The 20447-nt window shown below is 39.2% G+C and overlaps 2 protein-coding genes across 2 annotated transcripts; both read right to left on the bottom strand.

The window, feature by feature from the left end:
* Positions 1-3955: 3955 nt before the first annotated feature.
* Positions 3956-5689, bottom strand: LOC121775631 (protein FAR1-RELATED SEQUENCE 5-like). Its single transcript, XM_042172713.1, has 4 exons — positions 5685-5689; positions 5263-5382; positions 4591-5175; positions 3956-4454 (listed from the first exon to the last, which is right to left on the bottom strand). The coding sequence occupies exons 1-4, from the start codon at positions 5687-5689 to the stop codon at positions 3956-3958; spliced, it is 1209 nt and encodes a 402-aa protein (XP_042028647.1).
* Positions 5690-16392: 10703 nt separating this feature from the next.
* Positions 16393-17591, bottom strand: LOC121798620 (probable F-box protein At2g36090). The gene has a single exon (XM_042197706.1). It carries the CDS (start codon positions 17543-17545, stop codon positions 16550-16552), a length of 996 nt encoding a protein of 331 aa, XP_042053640.1. The 5' UTR covers positions 17546-17591; the 3' UTR covers positions 16393-16549.
* Between the last annotated feature and the right edge of the window lie 2856 nt (positions 17592-20447).

Raw genomic sequence — 20447 nt, 5'->3', positions numbered from 1 at the left:
GCACAAGGAAAGGAAAAACTGTGGATGCAGTATTAGGGGATGCATCTGCATCAAAGATGACCCTTGTCGATTGTGTGGACCATAACAAGGTTCAGTACTGTATTAGTATTCTACATTTAATATATGAGATGACACTTTGTTTTAGTAGTAAAGTACATTATCTGCTTAATTTGTGGTTTACATTACAGGCAAGTGGAAAAGCTACTCTGGATGGTGTGGTAAAAGGCAAGACTGTTGTTGTGCCCGTGAAACAGCCGGCGAAGAAGCAAGCAGCTACTGCATCGAGTAAGGGAAAAGGGGTTCCGTTGACTGGTGAAACGCAGTTGATTGGCGGCAAAGTGGATGCAACTTGTATGGTTAAGGGCAAAGCCGTGGAAAGCACAGTCAAGGGAAAAGGTGTAGAAATCCCAACTGAACGTGCGGATGATAAGGTTTTGCACCGTATACCTATTTTTTATATGTATTGTCCTTCTTTTAATCACACATTAAGCAATACATTGTGCATTAATGTAGGGAGTCGTGAATGCTGCTGGAACGCGTACTAAGAAGGCTAGTTTTACCCTGCGATCTCCTTTCTGTGACAGAGAGGTCAGAATAACAATGAGGCCCAACCAACATGACATGGAGCTGTATTACTGGATACTAGACACGATTGACAAGAAACTGTAAGTTTCAAAACAATGTTGTTATTAGTGTTGAAGTTTGTAGGTGTACACAACCTCATATTATTTACAGCAAATCCGTTGTTTACCAAGACAACGCGGTGACGACTCCAAAGATTGAATTTCTGTCTCTCGGCCCCTACAAGTTGGTGTCCACTGGAATCATGATGCGTGGGCAGCATACCTAAACAACATGGAGAATTTGAAAGCGCCTGAAACATTGTCCAGATTCTTCTTCTCAACACAGACATTCGTGAGTCCAAATTTCTGAGCCACAGTTTTTTATTTTTTAGTTTTTGTGTGTTAACACTTGATATCGTTGTATATCAAGAGCATCCCCTCGTGGGCAGAGGGGCTAGAGGTGTTGGACCAAGCTTGTCTCACTTATTCTGGACAAACCTTCTGAGTGACACTTTGAAAACACCGCAGTTCAAATGGGAAAACTACAAGCTGGTACCAATACATGGTTAACTTGTACATTACATCGTTATATTGCCATACTCGTACAATAAGTGCCACCGCTGTTACATTATACTACTCATATGTAGGGTTAAATACATCATACATCACATTATGTACATTAGTATATTTTAAGTGATACATTATACATTATACATTATACATTATAAATTATACATTATTTACATTTTGTAGTACATCAGATAGAAATTGATGCTACATCATGTACATCATCTAATCTCATTCGTACATGACCAACATCAGATAAGCGTAACCATAAAGTACAGTAGTCTATGTTATACATCATTTGTCGTAGCTATGACACCTCATCTGTTCTTTTTCTGATGTAGTTTTTCTTCTCGGTTTACACCAACAATTCTTACTACCTCATATGTTTCGATCTCGCTCATAACCTAATGAAAGTAATCAACCATACACCCGCCGAAACGCATACGTGTTTCAGTACAAAGTATGGGACAACACCGTCTATGCTGGTACGATGTTTTTGTTATGTTTGTAATGTTTTTAATTTTCATTTGTTTGTTGTATGTTATTCTGATTTTGTCGTATTATGTATTAGCACAAATTCTTTGCTGAGGCCCTCGAGAAGTTCAGGGTTCCTAAACTAGCTGATCAAGTGCGAAAATGTGATGTCCATCTCTTGACGTTGTCGTGGAGAAACAAACACAACGACACCGATGGTGGTGTGTATTTGATGCGGCATATGGAGACATATTTTGGAGCATCAGATGAGGAATGGGATTGCGGTCTCACAAGTAAGGGGTTGAAGAGCTTGACGATGTTGAGGATTAAGTACGTGCGTACCATGCTGACTTGTACTCACAACACGATGGATGCCGTTAACCAGGCAAGTACATCCATGCATTGGAAAGAACGCCCGGCTAAATTCATCTTCGTAAAGTGGTTCGAAGCGTATGGTTTATGAGTAGGAAATCTTCATGAAACAATTATAATTATTTTTTTGGTAATGGATTACATTAGTCTATGTATTATCTGTTTTATTTATGGGAAGGACCTGGATAATATTTTGCGAAACAATGTGGTTGGTAGTGCGTTGGTTTTTGCCTATGGTTTAATTAAAAGTCAATGTTTTGGTCTTATCTTGTTGTTGTTTAGTAACCTGGTCTTGATGTACGTCAATATGTAACTAATGTACATTAATGTACTTAGTAATGTATGCTGATGTACGCCAATCTTTAACTAATGTACCGTAACGCACTTAGTAATGTACAGTTTTCATAAACCATGTTATATTACACTCGAAAAGCAACTATGAAAATAGTATGTACGTCACTGAGGTTGTTAAAGGCAAGCATAATCGAATTTGTAATGTACTTGAACCATACAATAATAACTTTTGCATAAGCCTTGCTTATGTATAGTAACTTAGTGGTGAAATTGCATCATAATGTACGCGATACAAAAAACAATGTATATGACAACATAATGTTGCATTTCGTAGGCATACTGTAGCATTGTTATAGTTCCGTCAAGGCCTGAAAGTAACACTATTTCCATTTGGGTTCAATAGTTCATCGGGCTAGGGTGTAGTATACACACATTCACACGTTATAGACAATGTACGTTATTAAAATTATTATGTATATTACTTTTTTAAAATTGGATGTGAACGCCAAACATAATCGATAATGTACGTCTGTAATAACTAATGTACTTGAATTACACAATGAATAACTTCTGCAACATTACTCCTTAACATTAGCAATGTAGATTTAAGGTCGCATAATGTACGTCTAGAAAAAGGTACTATGACAGAATACATGGTGAATCAAATTAAACATGTGCAAAAGTCAATTGATGGAAAACAAACAGTAAGAAAGATATCAACGTTTCTCCTTGCCCTTGCCCTTTGCCTTCTCTTTTTACTTCTCCAACTCCTTCTCCTACACACGGTTGCAATTCCGGGAATCACGATGACCTAACTCTTGGCATTTACCACATCTTCTAACATGCCGGTTGAACTCCTTTATAGCCTTATCTCTATTTGAAATGATACGCTTAGCTTTTGTACTACATGATCCTTTTGTCTGCACAACATCTGGAGGGTGAACTTCAACCACTTCGGGTCTCACCATTCCATAGAATTCTTCTACCATTCTCCGCTTTTCAGGTGCAGATATAGGAGGGGTCTCTGAATCTAAACTAACAGCAAGCTCGCTCACACCACCTACAAACGCACACAATGTATCAACATTGGCCTAGTAACGACTAAGGCAATTGTAAAACAGAGTGGTGGCTTCAGTAGATAAAGTTATCTTCTCGTCAACCATGCGCGTATTTTCCAAAGAGTTAGCCATGTATCCATGTACAGCTTTTGCTAACAGTGTCTTCATCCATCTGCTTTCAGCATACTTATCTGGGATGACACGCACTTCATTATTCTTGAACAGGTAAAATATGTGGCAACATAAAAATCCGTGCCTGCTAAACAACTTGCATTCGCAGGCATATGAGTCATGATTCTTGTCGTGCGTTACAACAAATGTGTTGCGGTAGCTGTCACCGACTTTGTAAAAATCAATCATGCATTCGAACGTCAAACCAACAATTCGACATCTGTTACAACCCTTCACAATTTCTACTTGCATTTTTCTGAACATGCTGTCGGTAAATAATGTGGATGCATGTTTTTCAAATGGTTGGTCAGTAGCCAAGATTGGGACAAGAGTAGAATCCGCATAGTCCAACTTTGCAGAAGAATGCCGTTGAGATTCAAAGGCATTAGTAAAACTCAAGTAGAATTCTGCAAGATTTAACCGAGGCTTCAAAAAGTTCTTGTAAAAACTATTTTTTTACTCAGAAACTGATGTAATCCTTATCATTGAGCCCAGGGTGAAATCCCTAAAGTACGTCGGTATCCTGTACTTCCGGTGGCGATACATGGTGTTGTACCACTCCACATCTTGAAGACCATATTCTTCAATGATTCCATTCCATATTTCTTCAAACTCCGCTGGTTCATGTAAGTCGGACCACACGCAAGCGTTGAACTCCTTCTTGAAATGGTCATCTGTGAGGAGCTTCTTCGGCTCCTTGACAACTAGCTTGTACATTATATGCCACATACACCAACGATATTTTGTGCCAATGAGAAGTTCCTCAATAGCAGATCGCATACCCATATCCTGGTCAGTTACGATCATTTTGGGTGCGACAACCATGCACTCAATGAAATGTTTAAACAACCATGCAAATGCACCTGTTTTCTCGTTTGAAACCAGCCCAGCAGCGAAAGTAACATGTTTCCCATGATTGTCCTTCCCAGTGAATGGGGTAAATATCATACAGTACCTAGTGGTTGCAAAACGGAACATCATGTAAGCTGCAACACTATATGATGTACAAACTTATAGTGTCTAGGGGGTGTAATTGTAATGTAGTTTCTATCCTATTATAATGAGATTTGCTCAACATAAGTAATCAATACCTGTTTGTATTATATGTGGAGTCGAAAGCAACAATGTCACCAAACATGTGGTAATTCCTCTTCGACACACCATCGCACCAAAAAAGGGCTTGCAACTGGTTCTCACTGATCACTTCGTAGTGATAAGTAAATGCATCAGACAGTTCCTTCTTCCTACGCATCTCGTCCAACACCATTTGAACACCGTACCCATGTGCGTATGCTTTGATGTCTCGAGATGCATTACGTATATCACCAATGGTGCACCCCATCATTTCATAGCCTCCCAATACCTCTTTCAAGAATTTGAAAGTCAGCGTAGGCCCAATGTTAGCCTTGGAACAGTCGAGAATAAATTTTTCATGAACTTCACTCAATTTTCGATTTATACTCATGAATGGCTGATGCTGAACCTCTACCATGGTATGGTTATGTGTCTCCACAAACTCATGAATCTTGTAACCGGGAACTCCATCTTCACAGAAATACCGAAAGGATATCCTAGCTAGACAACCACATCTGTTCGTCAGGCGTCTGTGTTTCATTGAGAACCCCTTACTGGCATTCAACCTGTCATCCTCCTCTGTCTTCTTCTTACCTTGTCGACTGCAAACCACATACTGCCAAATAGTAAGACCATCCACTTTTTTAACACCTTGTTTGCGCATGTCAAAACCAAATGCGCGGGCTTACACGTCGTAGAATGCAGCTGCAAAATCTACTGATTTGAAACACTGACCAACGAAAGGCTTCAGTGCTTCAGAGCAATGAGGTACAACAACAACTGTTTCAATAAATGAGAGATCAGCTGGCCTTCACAGAAACACATATCAACAAAAACACATCAAGCAAAAAATAATAAACAATATATATTATACGAGAATAGTAATATACATTATCATTTGAATATCGTACATTAATAATAGCATGTGAATGTGTGGATAATACCACTCTAGCCCACATGGAATAATAAACCTAGGGATGTGGTGTTATCTTCAGGCATTGACGGAACTCAAACAATGCTACATTACGACTAATAAATGCTACATTATGTCTATGAAATGCTACATTACAGAGTAATATACATTATTATTCGAATATCGTATATTACTTACAGCATGTGAATGTGTGGATACTACACCCTAGCCCACGTAGACTACTAAACCCTAGGGAAATGGTGCTACATTGAGGACTTGACGTAACTAAAACAATGTTACATTAAGGCTAATAAATGTTACATTATGTCTACGAAATGCTACATTACAGTGTAGTATACATACTATTGGTATACCATACATTACTATTAGTATGTCACTTAGTTGAAACTACACCCTAGCCCCATGGAATAATAAACCCTAGGGAAATGGTGTTCACTTCCGGCCTACATGAATAAAAAACGATACTACATTATGGATACGAAATTCTACAGTTTTTGTCCCTACACATTATCAGTGGAATTACGTACATCACTTAAAGTACGTGAATGCGTATATACTACACCCTAGCCCCACAAACTACTAAACCCTGGGAAATGGTGTTAATAGCCGACATTGAAGGAACTAAAATGATGCAACATTAAGGGATAAAAACGATGACAAACGAGGTGGTTGTCTAATGTACATTAGGTTCGACATTTCGTACATCAATGCCTATAGATTCGACATATCACATGAAAAACAAAACTAAAATGACAGGAGTTATGCACGATTACAAACTGATGCAAAAAATGATGACTATGGTGGGGAGTTCATGACGATTACAAACTGGTAATACTACAACGCAATTACCTTCTTCCATCGTCGACACAAAAAAAAGTCCTCGACGAAGCGTTGATTGTTGTGTGAAGATCGTCGTCTTGCGTGAAGTTTGTTATCAACGATTGTGTTATCAAGGATTGTGATTATTGCCGAGAACGAAATCAGCAAAATAATATCCAGAAATACACGTCCAAGGTGGGAGAGAATCATGGGTATAAAATAACCGTAGCATAATCTAGTTCCTAATTTAACCTTTTGATTATTTTTAATGAATTAAAATGAATGAGATATCCTACGATCTCGGCCCTTAAATAATAAAAATGAGTGATTCAGATTTGTGTTATGTTTAAGTAATATTTAGAGTAATGATATGAATACATCCTTTGGTAGTATCATCCATAGATAAACTACAAAATGTGAAGGGGTATATTTTTGGAATCATGTTAAACAACACCCCTACCAACTTACTTTGCCGGCGGTTTCTTCTGTCCTCTCATCCTCGCGAGAGAAACAAATTGAATCTGTTTAGTTTTTATTGCTTTGTCATTTTGTAGTTTCAATATTCTCTCTTTGAATATCAGTATCTTTCTTTCCACTTTTTGGGTGTTAAAAGACTTCAATGGATTCAGACCTTGTATCTCAACTAATAAATTCATTCTTTTATTACTTATTTTAAATATGTAATGAAAATGATAAATTGTATAGATTCTACTAGAGGTGGAAAAAATACCGAAATATCGATGTATCGCTTTTATCGTATAAAAAATATCAAATTTTCGGTACACTGTAATTTTGTACGATACATATGATAACTTAAAGATTTTTGGTAAGATAATGGTATAATTTTTATATACCGCGACATATCAAAATTTTGGTATATATATACCGTAATTTATGGCGACAACATATATACCATATAAACTGTATATACCGTGAATATTGAAAATATTACATAGTATATAGAATATATTTACATATATGAAATAACTTAGTTATAGGGATGTCAATCGGGCCGGCCCTACTCGGGTTGCGGGTCAATCGGGTGTGGGCTAATCGGGTTGTGAATTCTTTCGGGTTGTAAAAGTTCAACCCTAACCCTAAAAGCTCGAATTTCGGGCTAGCCCAGCGGGTTAATCGGGTTGCTACCGATAAGATTAACATGCGCTCAATCCAATAAATAATGATGAAAATTAGTTATATTCGTAAAATGTAAAATATTTAATTATGATAAATTTAAGATGTATGGTCAAACTCAATCATAAACATGATCAAATACTAATATTTGAGATATTTCGTGAAATTTTAATACATGTTTTAGAAATTTAAATATTTTTTAAATGAATTTAAAGTTTTTAATTTATTTATCAATTATTATATTAATAAAAACTCAATATATAATGTGTATATTTAATATAAAATTGAAAGTTATTTTTTTAGTTATCTATATTATAAAATTAATCAATGAAGTGTCGAATTAGGAGTAAAAAATAGAATAATAGAAATTTTATCAGGTTTTCGGGCCAACCCATCGGGTTTTCGGGTCTGGCCCTAACGGGTCGCGGGTTAATCGGGTGTGGGCTAATCGGGTTTTAATTTTATCGGACTAGAAATTTCCAGCCATAACCTTATAAATTTGGCGGATTATTCGGGCCAGTCCACGGGTTGCGGGCTACATTGACATCGCTAGTTAGTAATTTAAATATGAGTGAGAGTATTTAAGCTGGAGCATAGAAAAAGTATGAAACCTGATCGTGGAATTCAATATCGAATATAATTACATACTCCGTATTTAAAATATATTTATATATATGAAATAACATATATATAGTACTTTAGATGTGAGAGAGAGAGTATTTAAGCTGGACTGCTGGATCATAAGAAAGTATGAAACCTGATTGTAGAATAGTGAATTATAATAATTAATTGTGACCTAAATTAATACTGTAATTAAGGAGTAGGAGTATAATATAACTGCAACTAATAATTATAAAAGTTAACTAAATCACGCAAATTGAAATTGAAGGACTTTTTTCAAAGAATTGAAATGGTACACAGATATGATACACAATAGTATGGACATATGATTGGAAGTAGACTTCTTTCTTAGTTTATGTTTCTTCTCCTCTTTTGGGATTTTCTGTTGGGATTCTTAAAGTGGACAAGTTTGAATATCTGGTTATCCATTGCCCATTGTATGTGTGTGCAAGCCACCACTTTTAAAGAAATTTGCAGCTTGTTCATTAATATTTATATATATATATATATATATATATATATATATATATATATATATATATATATATATATATAGATTTTGTTGGTATGTCGCATCGCATCTCAATGATCTATCGAGATATTTTCATTTTTAATTATGTGATTTGAGAAAAATTGATTGAGTTTGATATACGCCTTTAAATTATTCTGCATTTTATAAGGATGCAATATTTATTTTAAAAAAAATACTTCTGCCACTAATTTAGGATGATTGTTCTAGTTTTACAGCTGCTTCATTTATATAAAACAAAAAACTGCTTCAAGAATGGTTAGTAAGCATTACATATTACATACTACTATTCTTTAAATTTGTGAACTAATTCACTGAATTCAGTGGAGGAGGAACTATAATGAAAACAAAACCGGACTAAAATGATATCATTTGACTTTTAATGTAAGTCATAACTTGTTTTTTATTTATTGAGTCTCAAGTTTTAACTTATTTGGATGATTAAGTATGCCTTAGGGCGTTAGCGCTTTGTGATGCGTTGGAGACGAGTGCCACATTGGAGACCAAGAAATCGGCATGATAGCACGAGCTATGATGCACATGCGGACGTCTCGGCTAATCACGTGGCGTGGCGCGTGCAGTATACGTGTTGATCAAGCGTGTTATTAAGGTATACTATAACCATATAAAATTTAAAAGTAAAAGAAATAACAAAGAATTAAAAATTAAGATATGACTCACAGACAATTAAAATGGAAAGGGATAGTGAAAAGGGTATAAGTGTTAAAAGATAAGGGAAAATAGAAGAGTGGTGTCAATGAATATCACAAGTAAAGTGATCAAATAATATTGCAGTTGTAGATGACCATAACTTCAACTTACATAGTTCCCAGCAGCGACGGTTGCAGAAAATAATACAATAAGGGCTATATTTTTTAAAATTTTATTTAAAAGTATATTTTTATATACTTTAGATTATTAATAGGAGCTTTATATAGTACTCCCTCCGTCCCAATTAAGTTGAGTCGTATTCCTTTTTGGAATGTCCCAACTAAGTTAAATCATTTATTTCTTTAACTAAAAATAAAACATTCAATCATTCTTACTTTGTTCCATCACCTACTTTATTCTCTCTTCATCTCTCCTACTATATTCATCTCTCTTACTTTTCAACACAATTTCTTAATCTTCGTGTCTAAAAATTTTGACTCAACTTAGTTAAGACGGAGGGAGTAACTTAAGTCAAATTTGGACAAATATAAAAAATTTTATAAAAGAAAAACACTAAAAAATAGTTTTATTGGGGGCTTGAGCCCCTAGGTGGCATATGTGTCCGCCCATGGTTCCCAGTGACGTGAGAATTTGGCATTTTGATCAATTTTGGTCCTTTTTGGTGTCCATTTTTGTTTTGCAAGTTGCCCAACTAATGTAGAAGGAGATGCACCGCTTAATCTAGGAAGACAGATATGGAAGAAAGTTGCACAGCCCCTAGCATAACTTCAAGTGTGGTTCATCTTTTAAGGACGACTCAGTACAAAAGAAAGACTCGTCAGATTAGGCTTTGGAGGAGTAGAAGATGATAGGTGTACACTTTGTAGGGATGAGCCAAAACCATTGAACATTTGTTCTTCAGCTACAATGTCTCTTCATGATTATGGTACTATTGCTGACAGTGGGACTTGTCCCTATGTCACAACCAATGGATTGTTTTCTCTCACGGTTAAAAGCATCTTTTAAGAAGTTCGACAAGAAGATGACAACATACATATTGTTGGGTTAAGCGTGTCTGGATCAACCAACCGGGCCCAGAAGGTTAATTCGCGGCCCAATTCTCGAAGGCCCAAGTTTTAGCTAAAACTTGGAACTAGCCGTTGAAACAGTTCGAGGATCGGTTAAAGCTCATAACCAACTCTCTTCTTCTTCAATTTTTCGGTTGAATTCAATCTGAATCAGAGAGAGAGTTTTAGAGGAGTGAATACACTTTGTAATTCTTTAGCTAGCTGGATCGAGTAGTGTCTTCTCCGACTACTTTAGCGAGTGTGCGTGTATTGTAATTGCTTTCTCCTTTTTGTCTCTTCAATAAAATCATCACCATCTTCCTCCGTGGATGTAGATCCGATTGTGGATCGAACCACGTTAAACCCTGCGTCGATTTACACATTTGTTCTCTTCAAATTGGCGCCGTCTGTGGGAAGGCTTCTTGATCGGCGCAAATGGCTTCCGCAAAATTCGAATTGGAGAAGTTTACGGGCAAGAATGATTTTGGCCTATGGAAATTAAAGATGAAAGTTGTGCTGATGCAACAAGGACTTTGGGAAATTATCAGTCAAGAAAAGGATGATGCCGCAGAGAGTTCGGATGAGAACGCCGATCCCAAGATTAAAGAGCTCCACCAAAAGGCCTATAGTACTCTGATTTTGAGCCTTGGTGATCGAGTTCTAAGGGAGGTTTCAAAGATGGAGACCGCCGCGGCCATCTGGAAGAAACTTGAATCGATATACATGACGAAGTCCCTCGCCAATCGCCTTCATCTAAAGCAGAAGCTGTTCACCTTTAAGATATCAGAAGTGAAGGGCATCTTGGAGCAGCTCGAAGAATTTGGCAAATGTGTGGATGATCTGGAGGATATTGATGAACAGATCAAGGATGAAGACAAAGCACTTATGCTTCTCAATTCATTGCCAAAGAGCTTCGAACAGTTCAAGGACTCTATACTTCTTGGAAGAGACTCCAAGATCACCTATGAGGAGGTGTATTCGGCTTTGAAGTTGAAGGATTTTCAGAATTCTTCATCAAAATTGCGTGATCAGATTGGAGAAAGCTTGAACGTGAAGGCTAATATCAAGAAACCTGATAAGTGGAAGAAGCAAAATCCTGAGAAATGGAAAGGAAAGGGCCAGAAAGAATGGGATCAGAAAGAGTCCAGGTCTTGCAACTATTGCAAGAAGCCTGGACATATCAAGAAGAATTGCTGGGCATTGAAGAAAAAGCTTGCTGAGGGCAATAACTCTGATCAACATACTGCTGACTGTGCAGCAGATTTGGAGTCAGCGCAGGTCATGAACGTGACTGAGAGGCCCATTGCTGACTCTTGGATAGTGGACTCAGGGTGCTCATTCCACATATGCAGCCACAAGGATTGGTTTGAAAACCTGACTGAAGCACATGGCTCAGTTTTGCTCGGCAACAACCAGGTGTGTGTTGTTAAAGGCATTGGTAACATTCGTTTTAAGGTGCATGATGGTTCTATAAAATTGCTGACTGAAGTAAGATATATACCTAGCATTAAAAGGAATCTTGTATCTGTTGGTGTGCTGGAAATGAAGGGTTTCTCTTGTGTTTTTTCTAGTGGAAGCATGAGGGTGATGAATGGTGATACTGTTGCTATGTCAGCATCTAGAAGAAATAAGTTGTATTATCTGGAGGCTGATGTTATTGTGGGAAGTTCCCATATTGCTGAGGGACAGAATTTAGCATTGTGGCATAAGAGATTAGGCCATGTGGGTGAAAAGGGTCTCAAAGAACTGATAAAGAAAGGTGTCTTTGCCTGTGATGATAAGGAGACAGTGAAGATGTGTGAATCTTGTTTACTGGGAAAGGGAAAGAAATTACCTTATGGCTCAGGAAAACACAACTCCACCAGGCCCCTGGACTACTGCCACTCTGATTTATGGGGTCTTAGCCCGGTTAATTCCATAGGTGGTGGCAGATACTTCCTGAGTATTGTTGATGATTACAGCAGAAAGGTTTGGGTCTGGGTTTTAAAAGAAAAATCAGACACGTTTGATAAGTTCAGTACTTGGTATAAGGCTGCTCAGGTAGAGAAAGGCCATGGTTTGAAGTGCCTGAGGACAGACAACGGGCTAGAGTTCCTGTCAGGAGAGTTTGACACTTTCTGTAAACAAAAAGTGGTGAGAAGGCATAGGACAGCTCCGGGGAATCCACATCAAAATGGAACCGCGGAGAGAATGAATAGGACTCTCCTCGAGAGAGTAAGATGCATGCTATTTGAATCTGGGATGCCTAAGAAATTCTGGGCAGAAGCTGTCTCCACCGCAGTAAAGTTGATCAACAAATGTCCTTGCTCAGCTATTGGTTTTGATACTCCGGATAGCAGATGGTTTGGAAGTCAAGGGGGTTATGAGAAGCTCAGAATTTTTGGTTGTAGAGCTTATGCTCACATAAGACAAGGAAAGCTTGAACCTAGAGCACAAAGATGCATTTTCCTTGGCTATCAAGATGGTTCTAAAGCATACAGACTTTGGTGTATAGAAGAAGGTAATCAAAAGGTCATCATTAGCCGAGATGTCATTTTTGATGAATCAATCATGCCATTCAAGACCACTCAGCAGACAGAGACTACTGCAGCACCTACTGGAATCACTTTTGAGCAGCATGAGCAAAGAAATGAAGGTTCAGATAATACTGACCTCAGGGGGCAGTTGGTGTCCTCTGATGAAGAGGTAGAGCAACCTACTGATTTGCATCCAGAGCCACAAACTCAGCAATACGTTCTGGCCAGAGATAGGACCAGAAGAGATATTAGACCACCAACCAGATATGGGGATGCAAATTTTGTGTATTATGCACTATGTGTTGCAGAGGAGTTGGAGATTTCAGAACCTAGCAACTACAAAGAAGCTATTGGTAGTAAGGATAAAGAGAAGTGGATCAAGGCTATGGAGGATGAGATAGATTCTCTAATCAGGAATAAGACCTGGATCCTAGTCCTCAGATCACAAATTCAACAAAGGCCCATTTCTTGCAAATGGATTTACAAGAAGAAGGTGGAGGCCTCTGAGAATGATAGCATCAGGTACAAGGCTCGTTTGGTGGCAAGGGGTTTCACACAGGAGGAGGGGATTGACTACACTGAGGTGTTTTCCCCTGTGGTGAAACACACCTCAATAAGGATCCTCATGGCCATAGTGGCTAGGAGGGATTGGGATCTGCAACAGCTAGATGTAAAGACAACCTTTTTACATGGTGAATTAGAAGAAACCATCTACATGGAGCAGCCACAAGGATTCATTAAGCAGGGAGATGAAGACAAAGTCTGCTGTCTAAAGAGAAGCCTCTATGGACTAAAACAGAGCAGCCGTCAGTGGTATTTAACTTTTGACAGACAGATGGAGAAACTTGGTTTTAAGAAGTCTGCATTTGACAGCTGTGTTTACATAAGATACAAAGGAGGTAAAGCAATTGCTTATTTGTTGCTCTACGTGGATGATATGCTTGTTGCTGGTCCCAGCAAGTCAGATATTAAACAAGTAAAAGAAGACTTGGAATAAGCTTTTGAAATGAAGGACTTGGGCAATGCAAAAAGAATTCTTGGCATGGATATCATAAGGGACAGATCTGCCAAGAAACTATGGCTGATGCAACATAGTTATATCAAGAAGATGTTGATCAAATTCCAAATGAGTGACTCTAGAAAGGTATCAACTCCAACAAGTCCACATTTCAAGCTATCTGTCAGTCAGAAACCTGCAAATGATCAAGAGAGAAAACTGATGTCTAGGGTGCCTTATGCAAGTATTGTAGGAAGTATTATGTACATGATGTTGTGTACTCGGCCTGATCTATCACATGCCATAAGTCTCACCAGCAGGTACATGGCAGATCCAGGTGGCACCCATTGACAGGCTCTAAAGTGGATAATGAAGTATTTGGTGGGCACACAAGATTTGGGATTGTTATTCTGCACAGCAGATGGTGAGGATGAGCTCATAGGCTACTGTGATGCAGATTATGCTGCAAATGTTGATAGTAGAAAGTCCCAATCTGCCTATATCTTTAAGCTTTTTGGCACAGCAATCAGTTGGAAGTCCAATCTCCAATCTGTAGTAGCTCTCTCTACAACGGAGGCAGAGTATATCTCCTTAACAGAAGCAGTTAAGGAAGCTAAGTGGCTTAAGGGAATATTGGAGGATTTTGGTGTGGTGCAGAAGGCTGTAACCATCTTGTGTGACAGCAATAGTGCCATCAGCCTGGCCAAGCATCAGACTTTCCATGTGAAGAGTAAACACATTGATATCAAACTTCATTTTGTGAGGGATGAAGTGAGCAGAGGTATGGTGGCAATCAAGAAGGTCCACACCTCTGAGAATGCGGCTGACATGATGACTAAACCACTACCAAGTGCTAAGTTTGAGCATTGCTTAAGCTTAGTTAATTTGACAGCTAGGAGATGAGTAAACTTGAGTGAAGGTGGAGGTGCTTGTTGGTAGATTCAGCCAAGGTGGAGATTTGTTGGGTTAAGCGTGTCTGGATCAACCAACCGGGCCCAGAAGGTTAATTCGCGGCCCAATTCTCGAAGGCCCAAGTTTTAGCTAAAACTTGGAACTAGCCGTTGAAACAGTTCGAGGATCGGTTAAAGCTCATAACCAACTCTCTTCTTCTTCAATTTTTCGGCTGAATTCAATCTGAATCAGAGAGAGAGTTTTAGAGGAGTGAATACACTTTGTAATTCTTTAGCTAGCTGGATCGAGTAGTGTCTTCTCCGACTACTGTAGCGAGTGTGCGTGTATTGTAATTGCTTTCTCCTTTTTGTCTCTTCAATAAAATCATCACCATCTTCCTCCGTGGATGTAGATCCGATTGTGGATCGAACCACGTTAAACCCTGCGTCGATTTACACATTTGTTCTCTTCACATATTCTATGTCATTTCTAGGTCTATTTGAGATATCAGGAACAAGATCACATTCCATGGTTCCAAACCAAATTGGGAGTTCGAGGAAAAAGGTTGTTGTGGTCTTGGAACTTGGATACGTGGCTGGAGCGCAAACTTTTTCTTTCCACCAGGACAAATGGTTGAAAATTTGAAAGACATTAGAGAATGGCAAGACACATGAATCACAAGGTGGCGAGCATGTGTTCACAGGTATGTTCTCTTCATCTAGAGAAAGTGCGAGCTCGGGAGGTTTTTGGCTTTGGGTGGTTGTTGATTTCTGTTATCACTTGGTTGTTTAGCTCTTCTCATCTTCCTTCAACATGTCTTGGTTGTCAGGGTGCCCCCAGTCTCACTTATTCTTGTGGGGGTTTTGTATTTTTATTTTGTTGCAGATTGTTATTAGTTGCTCTATTGAACTTTAGCTCACTATCTTCAATAGTTTGAGCATTTTGCTTCTTCATAAAAAAAAAAAAATAATTCCCCAAAATATTGCACACTTCAGTATGAAAAAGAAATTAGTACTCCCTTCGTCCCACTTTAGGAGTCCCAGTTGAGTTCGGCACGGGTTTTAAGAAATGTAAAGGAAAGTTAGTGAAAAACGATAGTGGAATGCGAGTCCTACTTTTTTTTACTCCCTCCGTCCCATGTTACTTGCACTGTTACTTTTCGGCTCGTCACAAACTCCTTACACTATTTATAGTTTAAGTTAGAATTAATGCATTTAATTAATATGTTAGTTTAAGTTTAAGAGCTCCTTTATTAAGTAATGTCTCATTACACTTAAAATTCTAATTTAATTACACTAAAAAATCAATCCCAAATTTACGGCTTAAAATGAAAAGTGCGAGTAACATAGGTCGGAGGGAGTATTAGTTTTATAATAAAATGTGAGTGTAAAAAGGTTAGTGGAATGTGTGGCCTAATACCATTTATGGAATATTCCAACCGGAACTTCTAAAATGGGATACCCAAAAAATGGTAAACCGGGAGTCCTAAAGTGAGATGGAGGGAGTACTATAAAAATGTAAACAATATCAACGTTCGACACAACATTAACATGTACTAACAAAATCTATCATTGCTTTGTAATACCAAATGAAGACGAAATAATAGAGGAAACGGACGGAATCCGTTTGTCGTATAGTGAGATTAGGATTGGTATTGCACTTCAATGAAAAAAAATCTCGTATATTTGATAATTTTTATAATCAAATAATCTGTTTACAGTTTACAGTATCAATCTTCACCTAATTCCGAGCTTCCCCTTCAAAATCATATAATTACTCTTTGTCCCACCAAATAGTGTGCAGGAGTATATGAATTTTTAGTTAAAAAGAAAACAGCAAAGAGCAACAAAAATCGAAACCCCAAACGCGACGCAGAACACATCTAATGCCCCCTCTGTCCTCTGCTTTCTCTCCTTCCTCTCTCTCTTCATCTCGACAAATTCAGCGTACCTTCTCTGACCCTCCTCCACCCTATTCCGGCCCGTTCCTTTTCTACCCTCCAACGCCCCTTGCAAAAAGACCAAACTGTCCTTCCCATTCAAATGCGTTCCATCCATGTCCTCCATCTCCAAACTCACCTCCCTCACCTGCATCTCCCCGCTCTCCGCCCCGCCGCACGTCACTACGATCGCGCACTGCACGTGCGCCCCGTCCACGGCCAGGATCGATGCGTACCGCGCCTGCACCTCTCCGGTCAGCCAGTGCCGCTGCACCGCCACCGGCCGCTGCGACGAGAGGTTCGCCGCCCGCCGCCCCGCGGCGTCGATCAGGATCCAGCTCAAATTCATGTTCTCAATCATCTCCTTGCACTCCTCGTCCCCCTCCGGGTGCTTGATCGCCGTCGGAACCACGTCTTTCGGCTCCAGTAGGTCGATTCTGAAAGGCGAGCACCGGAACCACCCGCTCTCGGTCTCGGTCTCCTGAATTTTCGTGAAAATTAGGTCGTTTTTGTAGTGCACGTCGACGGCGGAGATCAGCTCCGGCGGCGGAGGGGACTGACTGCGGGATAGGTTGCCTCCGTTGCTCGCGATTGGAAAGGCGTGGGAGAAGAATGCGCGGGGGCCGCTGCAGGGGAAAGAGGAGATGAGGTGGCGCATCCGTGACGTGGCGGTGGACGGCCACGTCGATTCGCAGATGTTTAACCAGAGGCTGTCGTCGTCGGAGAGGCGGCGGAGGGTGGGGGAGCAGCTAGCGGCGGAGGCCAGGGCTGGACCGTCCAGCCGGCTGAGGATGTGTGACTTTATAACATCGGGATGAAGATCGGAGAATCCGCCTTGCTCCGCCGTGGCTGTGGTGGTGGACGGTGAGGCCATATTCTTTGAGTGAAGCGTCGAACTAATTTTGATGTACGTATGATTATTTTGTACTGAGCTGTTTATATAGGAATGGGCGATTTAGGGGCTTGTGTTGCCATTTACATGAATACCCTTCACATATGAGGGTGACTATTAAAATATTCAAGGGTACTTTGGTGTTTTCAGAAATTCAACGAGGCTCCAAAAAGTTATTCAGCAATTGCGTACTAGCTGGGGTTGAAATCGCTTGGATGGGGCCTACATTAAGAAATAAGAATACCGGCGATTCAACGCTAACCTTATGTATCAAATAAAATTAGCAAGTCATTATCAATTATGGGAATTTATTAAATTAATGTGGGAAGGATTGACGCCATGGTGAAGACTACGTGCTTTAACTGACTTTTTTGTTTTATTAAATTAATTTAAGATAAGATGCATGAAGATGAAGTAATATTGCAAGTTTAAAACCGTGTTTCTTTGTGCGTCAAAAAAATTTAGAATATAAGTCGTAGTCTTGAGCTAACACTAACATCATGATAATGTTATTTTCGGGATGTAAACTCATGCCCAACAGATAAGATTTGGATGGACAGAGTTGATCAATTTTACATAAATTTCGTGGATTTACTCATGGGTTGAATTACGCTCATGATTGATTAATTCTTGATAATGACTATTATTAATTAAGATATTCGAATTGTAGGAGTTGAAAAGAATGAGTTCGGCCATTTACCCTTTCAAATGATTGATATTTAACAATGGCACTACAAAAGTTAATGTTCAATATGTTGGACTTATAGGAGGGTTGGTTAGATTGAATTTGATAAATTAAATCCACCAATATCTCGTTCTCACTAATAGGACACTAAAATATGGATAATTGATTAGTATAATCATAAGGATAGATTTAGGGAATCCATGAATATTGCATACTTACCGCTTATTAGGGCATAAGAGCATCCACAATGGCACCCGTCCCGGCGGACGTCCGCAATTGTGCAAAGGTGACGCGGATATGGACGTCCGCTGCGGACACCGGAGTTCCGCGGCGTTCCCGGGACGTTCGTCGCGACGTCATTGCGAACGTCCGCCATTGCGTTGACCCCACGGACGTCCCGATTATTTTATATTTTTTTCGAAAATTCTATAAATACTGGTCATCATAGATGAAATTTTTATTTGTTGAAATGTACTTTTTTTAGTTTTTTTAAATGTACCTTTCTTTTTTTTATTTAATGAAAATTTTATTCTGTAATCGTTCCATAAATTTTAATTCCGTAAATTGTTTAATTCCGTAAATGATTTAATTTGGTGAATTTGCGAATTTTTATTAATGTGAGAAGTCCGTCGGGATGTCCGCCACTGTGCAGTGGGAAGTCCTTATAACGTGGCAATGCAGTGGGAAGTCCTTATGACGTGACATGAGGTGTTTTTGAGATGTCCACCGGGATATTCGAACCGCCGTGGATGCCCTAAAGACCAATTCAAAATTATGCGTCACCGTCACTATACAATTATTAATCTATTGATTATTATAAGCCCTAAATTATCAAAGACCCATCCCATGTTTTGTATATTTATATTTGGTCTATAATTCTTTATCGCTCTAATTTTTGCGCATACTTATTTCTCAGAGCTTAACACTAATTAAAACATTGCCTAGAGTCAAATTAGAGGCTAGTGGAGTTCTTTAATTATAATTTTGCACAAACTTCCAAAACTATTACAACGTTTCTAATATGATTATAGTGGCGTTAAACTAAATAATTCCTTCAAAGTACAGTCAACGAATCTTTCCCACTACTGCAAAGTCAAAATATTATTTAATGATAACTGAAGAATCACTGTGAAATTTGGGTCCCTTTTATAAGGAAGCTTCAATGTGAAAACACACCCAATATTTTCCTTGGATTTAGAATCGCAAACATGGCTCGTATCATCTCTACTGGACACTAACCAAAATTTTTTAACTACAAATCTAATTGACTTTGAAAAATAAGAAGAGCTTCGCTGTATCCATTAGGCATCCACAATGGGACGCCCTATGGCGCGCCACGTCAGCAGTTTTATCCTCCTACCCTCCCACATGCAATGGGGCGGCCTAAGGCGCGCCCTATATATTTTAATATTGTTTTGTTAATTAATTTAAATGTTTTCAAATATATAATGCAAACTAATTTAAAAACACAACGAGTAACCAAAACCGATGAATATTGCATTAATAAATACACAAAAGTTACACGATTCAAGTTAGCCAATCTACGCAATTCCCAACTTTCGACGCAACTCATCGATCAACCCCAGGAGAATTTCGGCTTCGGCGGGGTCCGTACACTTCTTGAGGGCCTTGTACGATTCCATGCTGAATTCGGGATCGTACTGTGAATTGGCGTCGAACGGCCGATATTCGTCGGGTTCTGTACCCGGCCAACGCGCCCCCCCAAACATCGGACTGTTGGGACTTGCATCCATTTCGTCGAAATAATAAAAATGTGAGTTTCGAGAGTGAAATCGTGAAAATGAAACGTTACAAATGAAGGTGGGGTAGGGGTATTTATACAAAAATAAAAAATGTGTGGCATCGTCCGCCGATCCCGCAATGGGGCACCCGATGGCGCGGACGATAGCTCATCGTCAGCCGAGCCCACAATGGCGCGGACGATATGCCATCGTCCGCGCTTCAACCGCGGACGATGCATCGGGAGTGGGCGTATGGCGCGGACGATGGCGGGCACCCACAATGGGGCGGACGATGGCGCCCGCGGACGATGGCACGCATCGGGCGTGCCATCGGGCGTTCCATTGTGGATGCCCTTATAAAATAATTTGAATATAGAAAATGTAAGTTATAAAAAAACTTCAAGTACTTTGCCTTTGAACTGCATCCTCAGAGCATGCGCAGCGGTGGCGTCCGTCG

This window comes from Salvia splendens, chromosome 1 (genome assembly GCF_004379255.2).
Source record: "Salvia splendens isolate huo1 chromosome 1, SspV2, whole genome shotgun sequence".
Lineage (NCBI taxonomy): Eukaryota > Viridiplantae > Streptophyta > Magnoliopsida > Lamiales > Lamiaceae > Salvia > Salvia splendens.
Note: the sequence above shows the minus strand (reverse complement) of the source record. Positions and strands in the feature narration are given on the sequence as shown.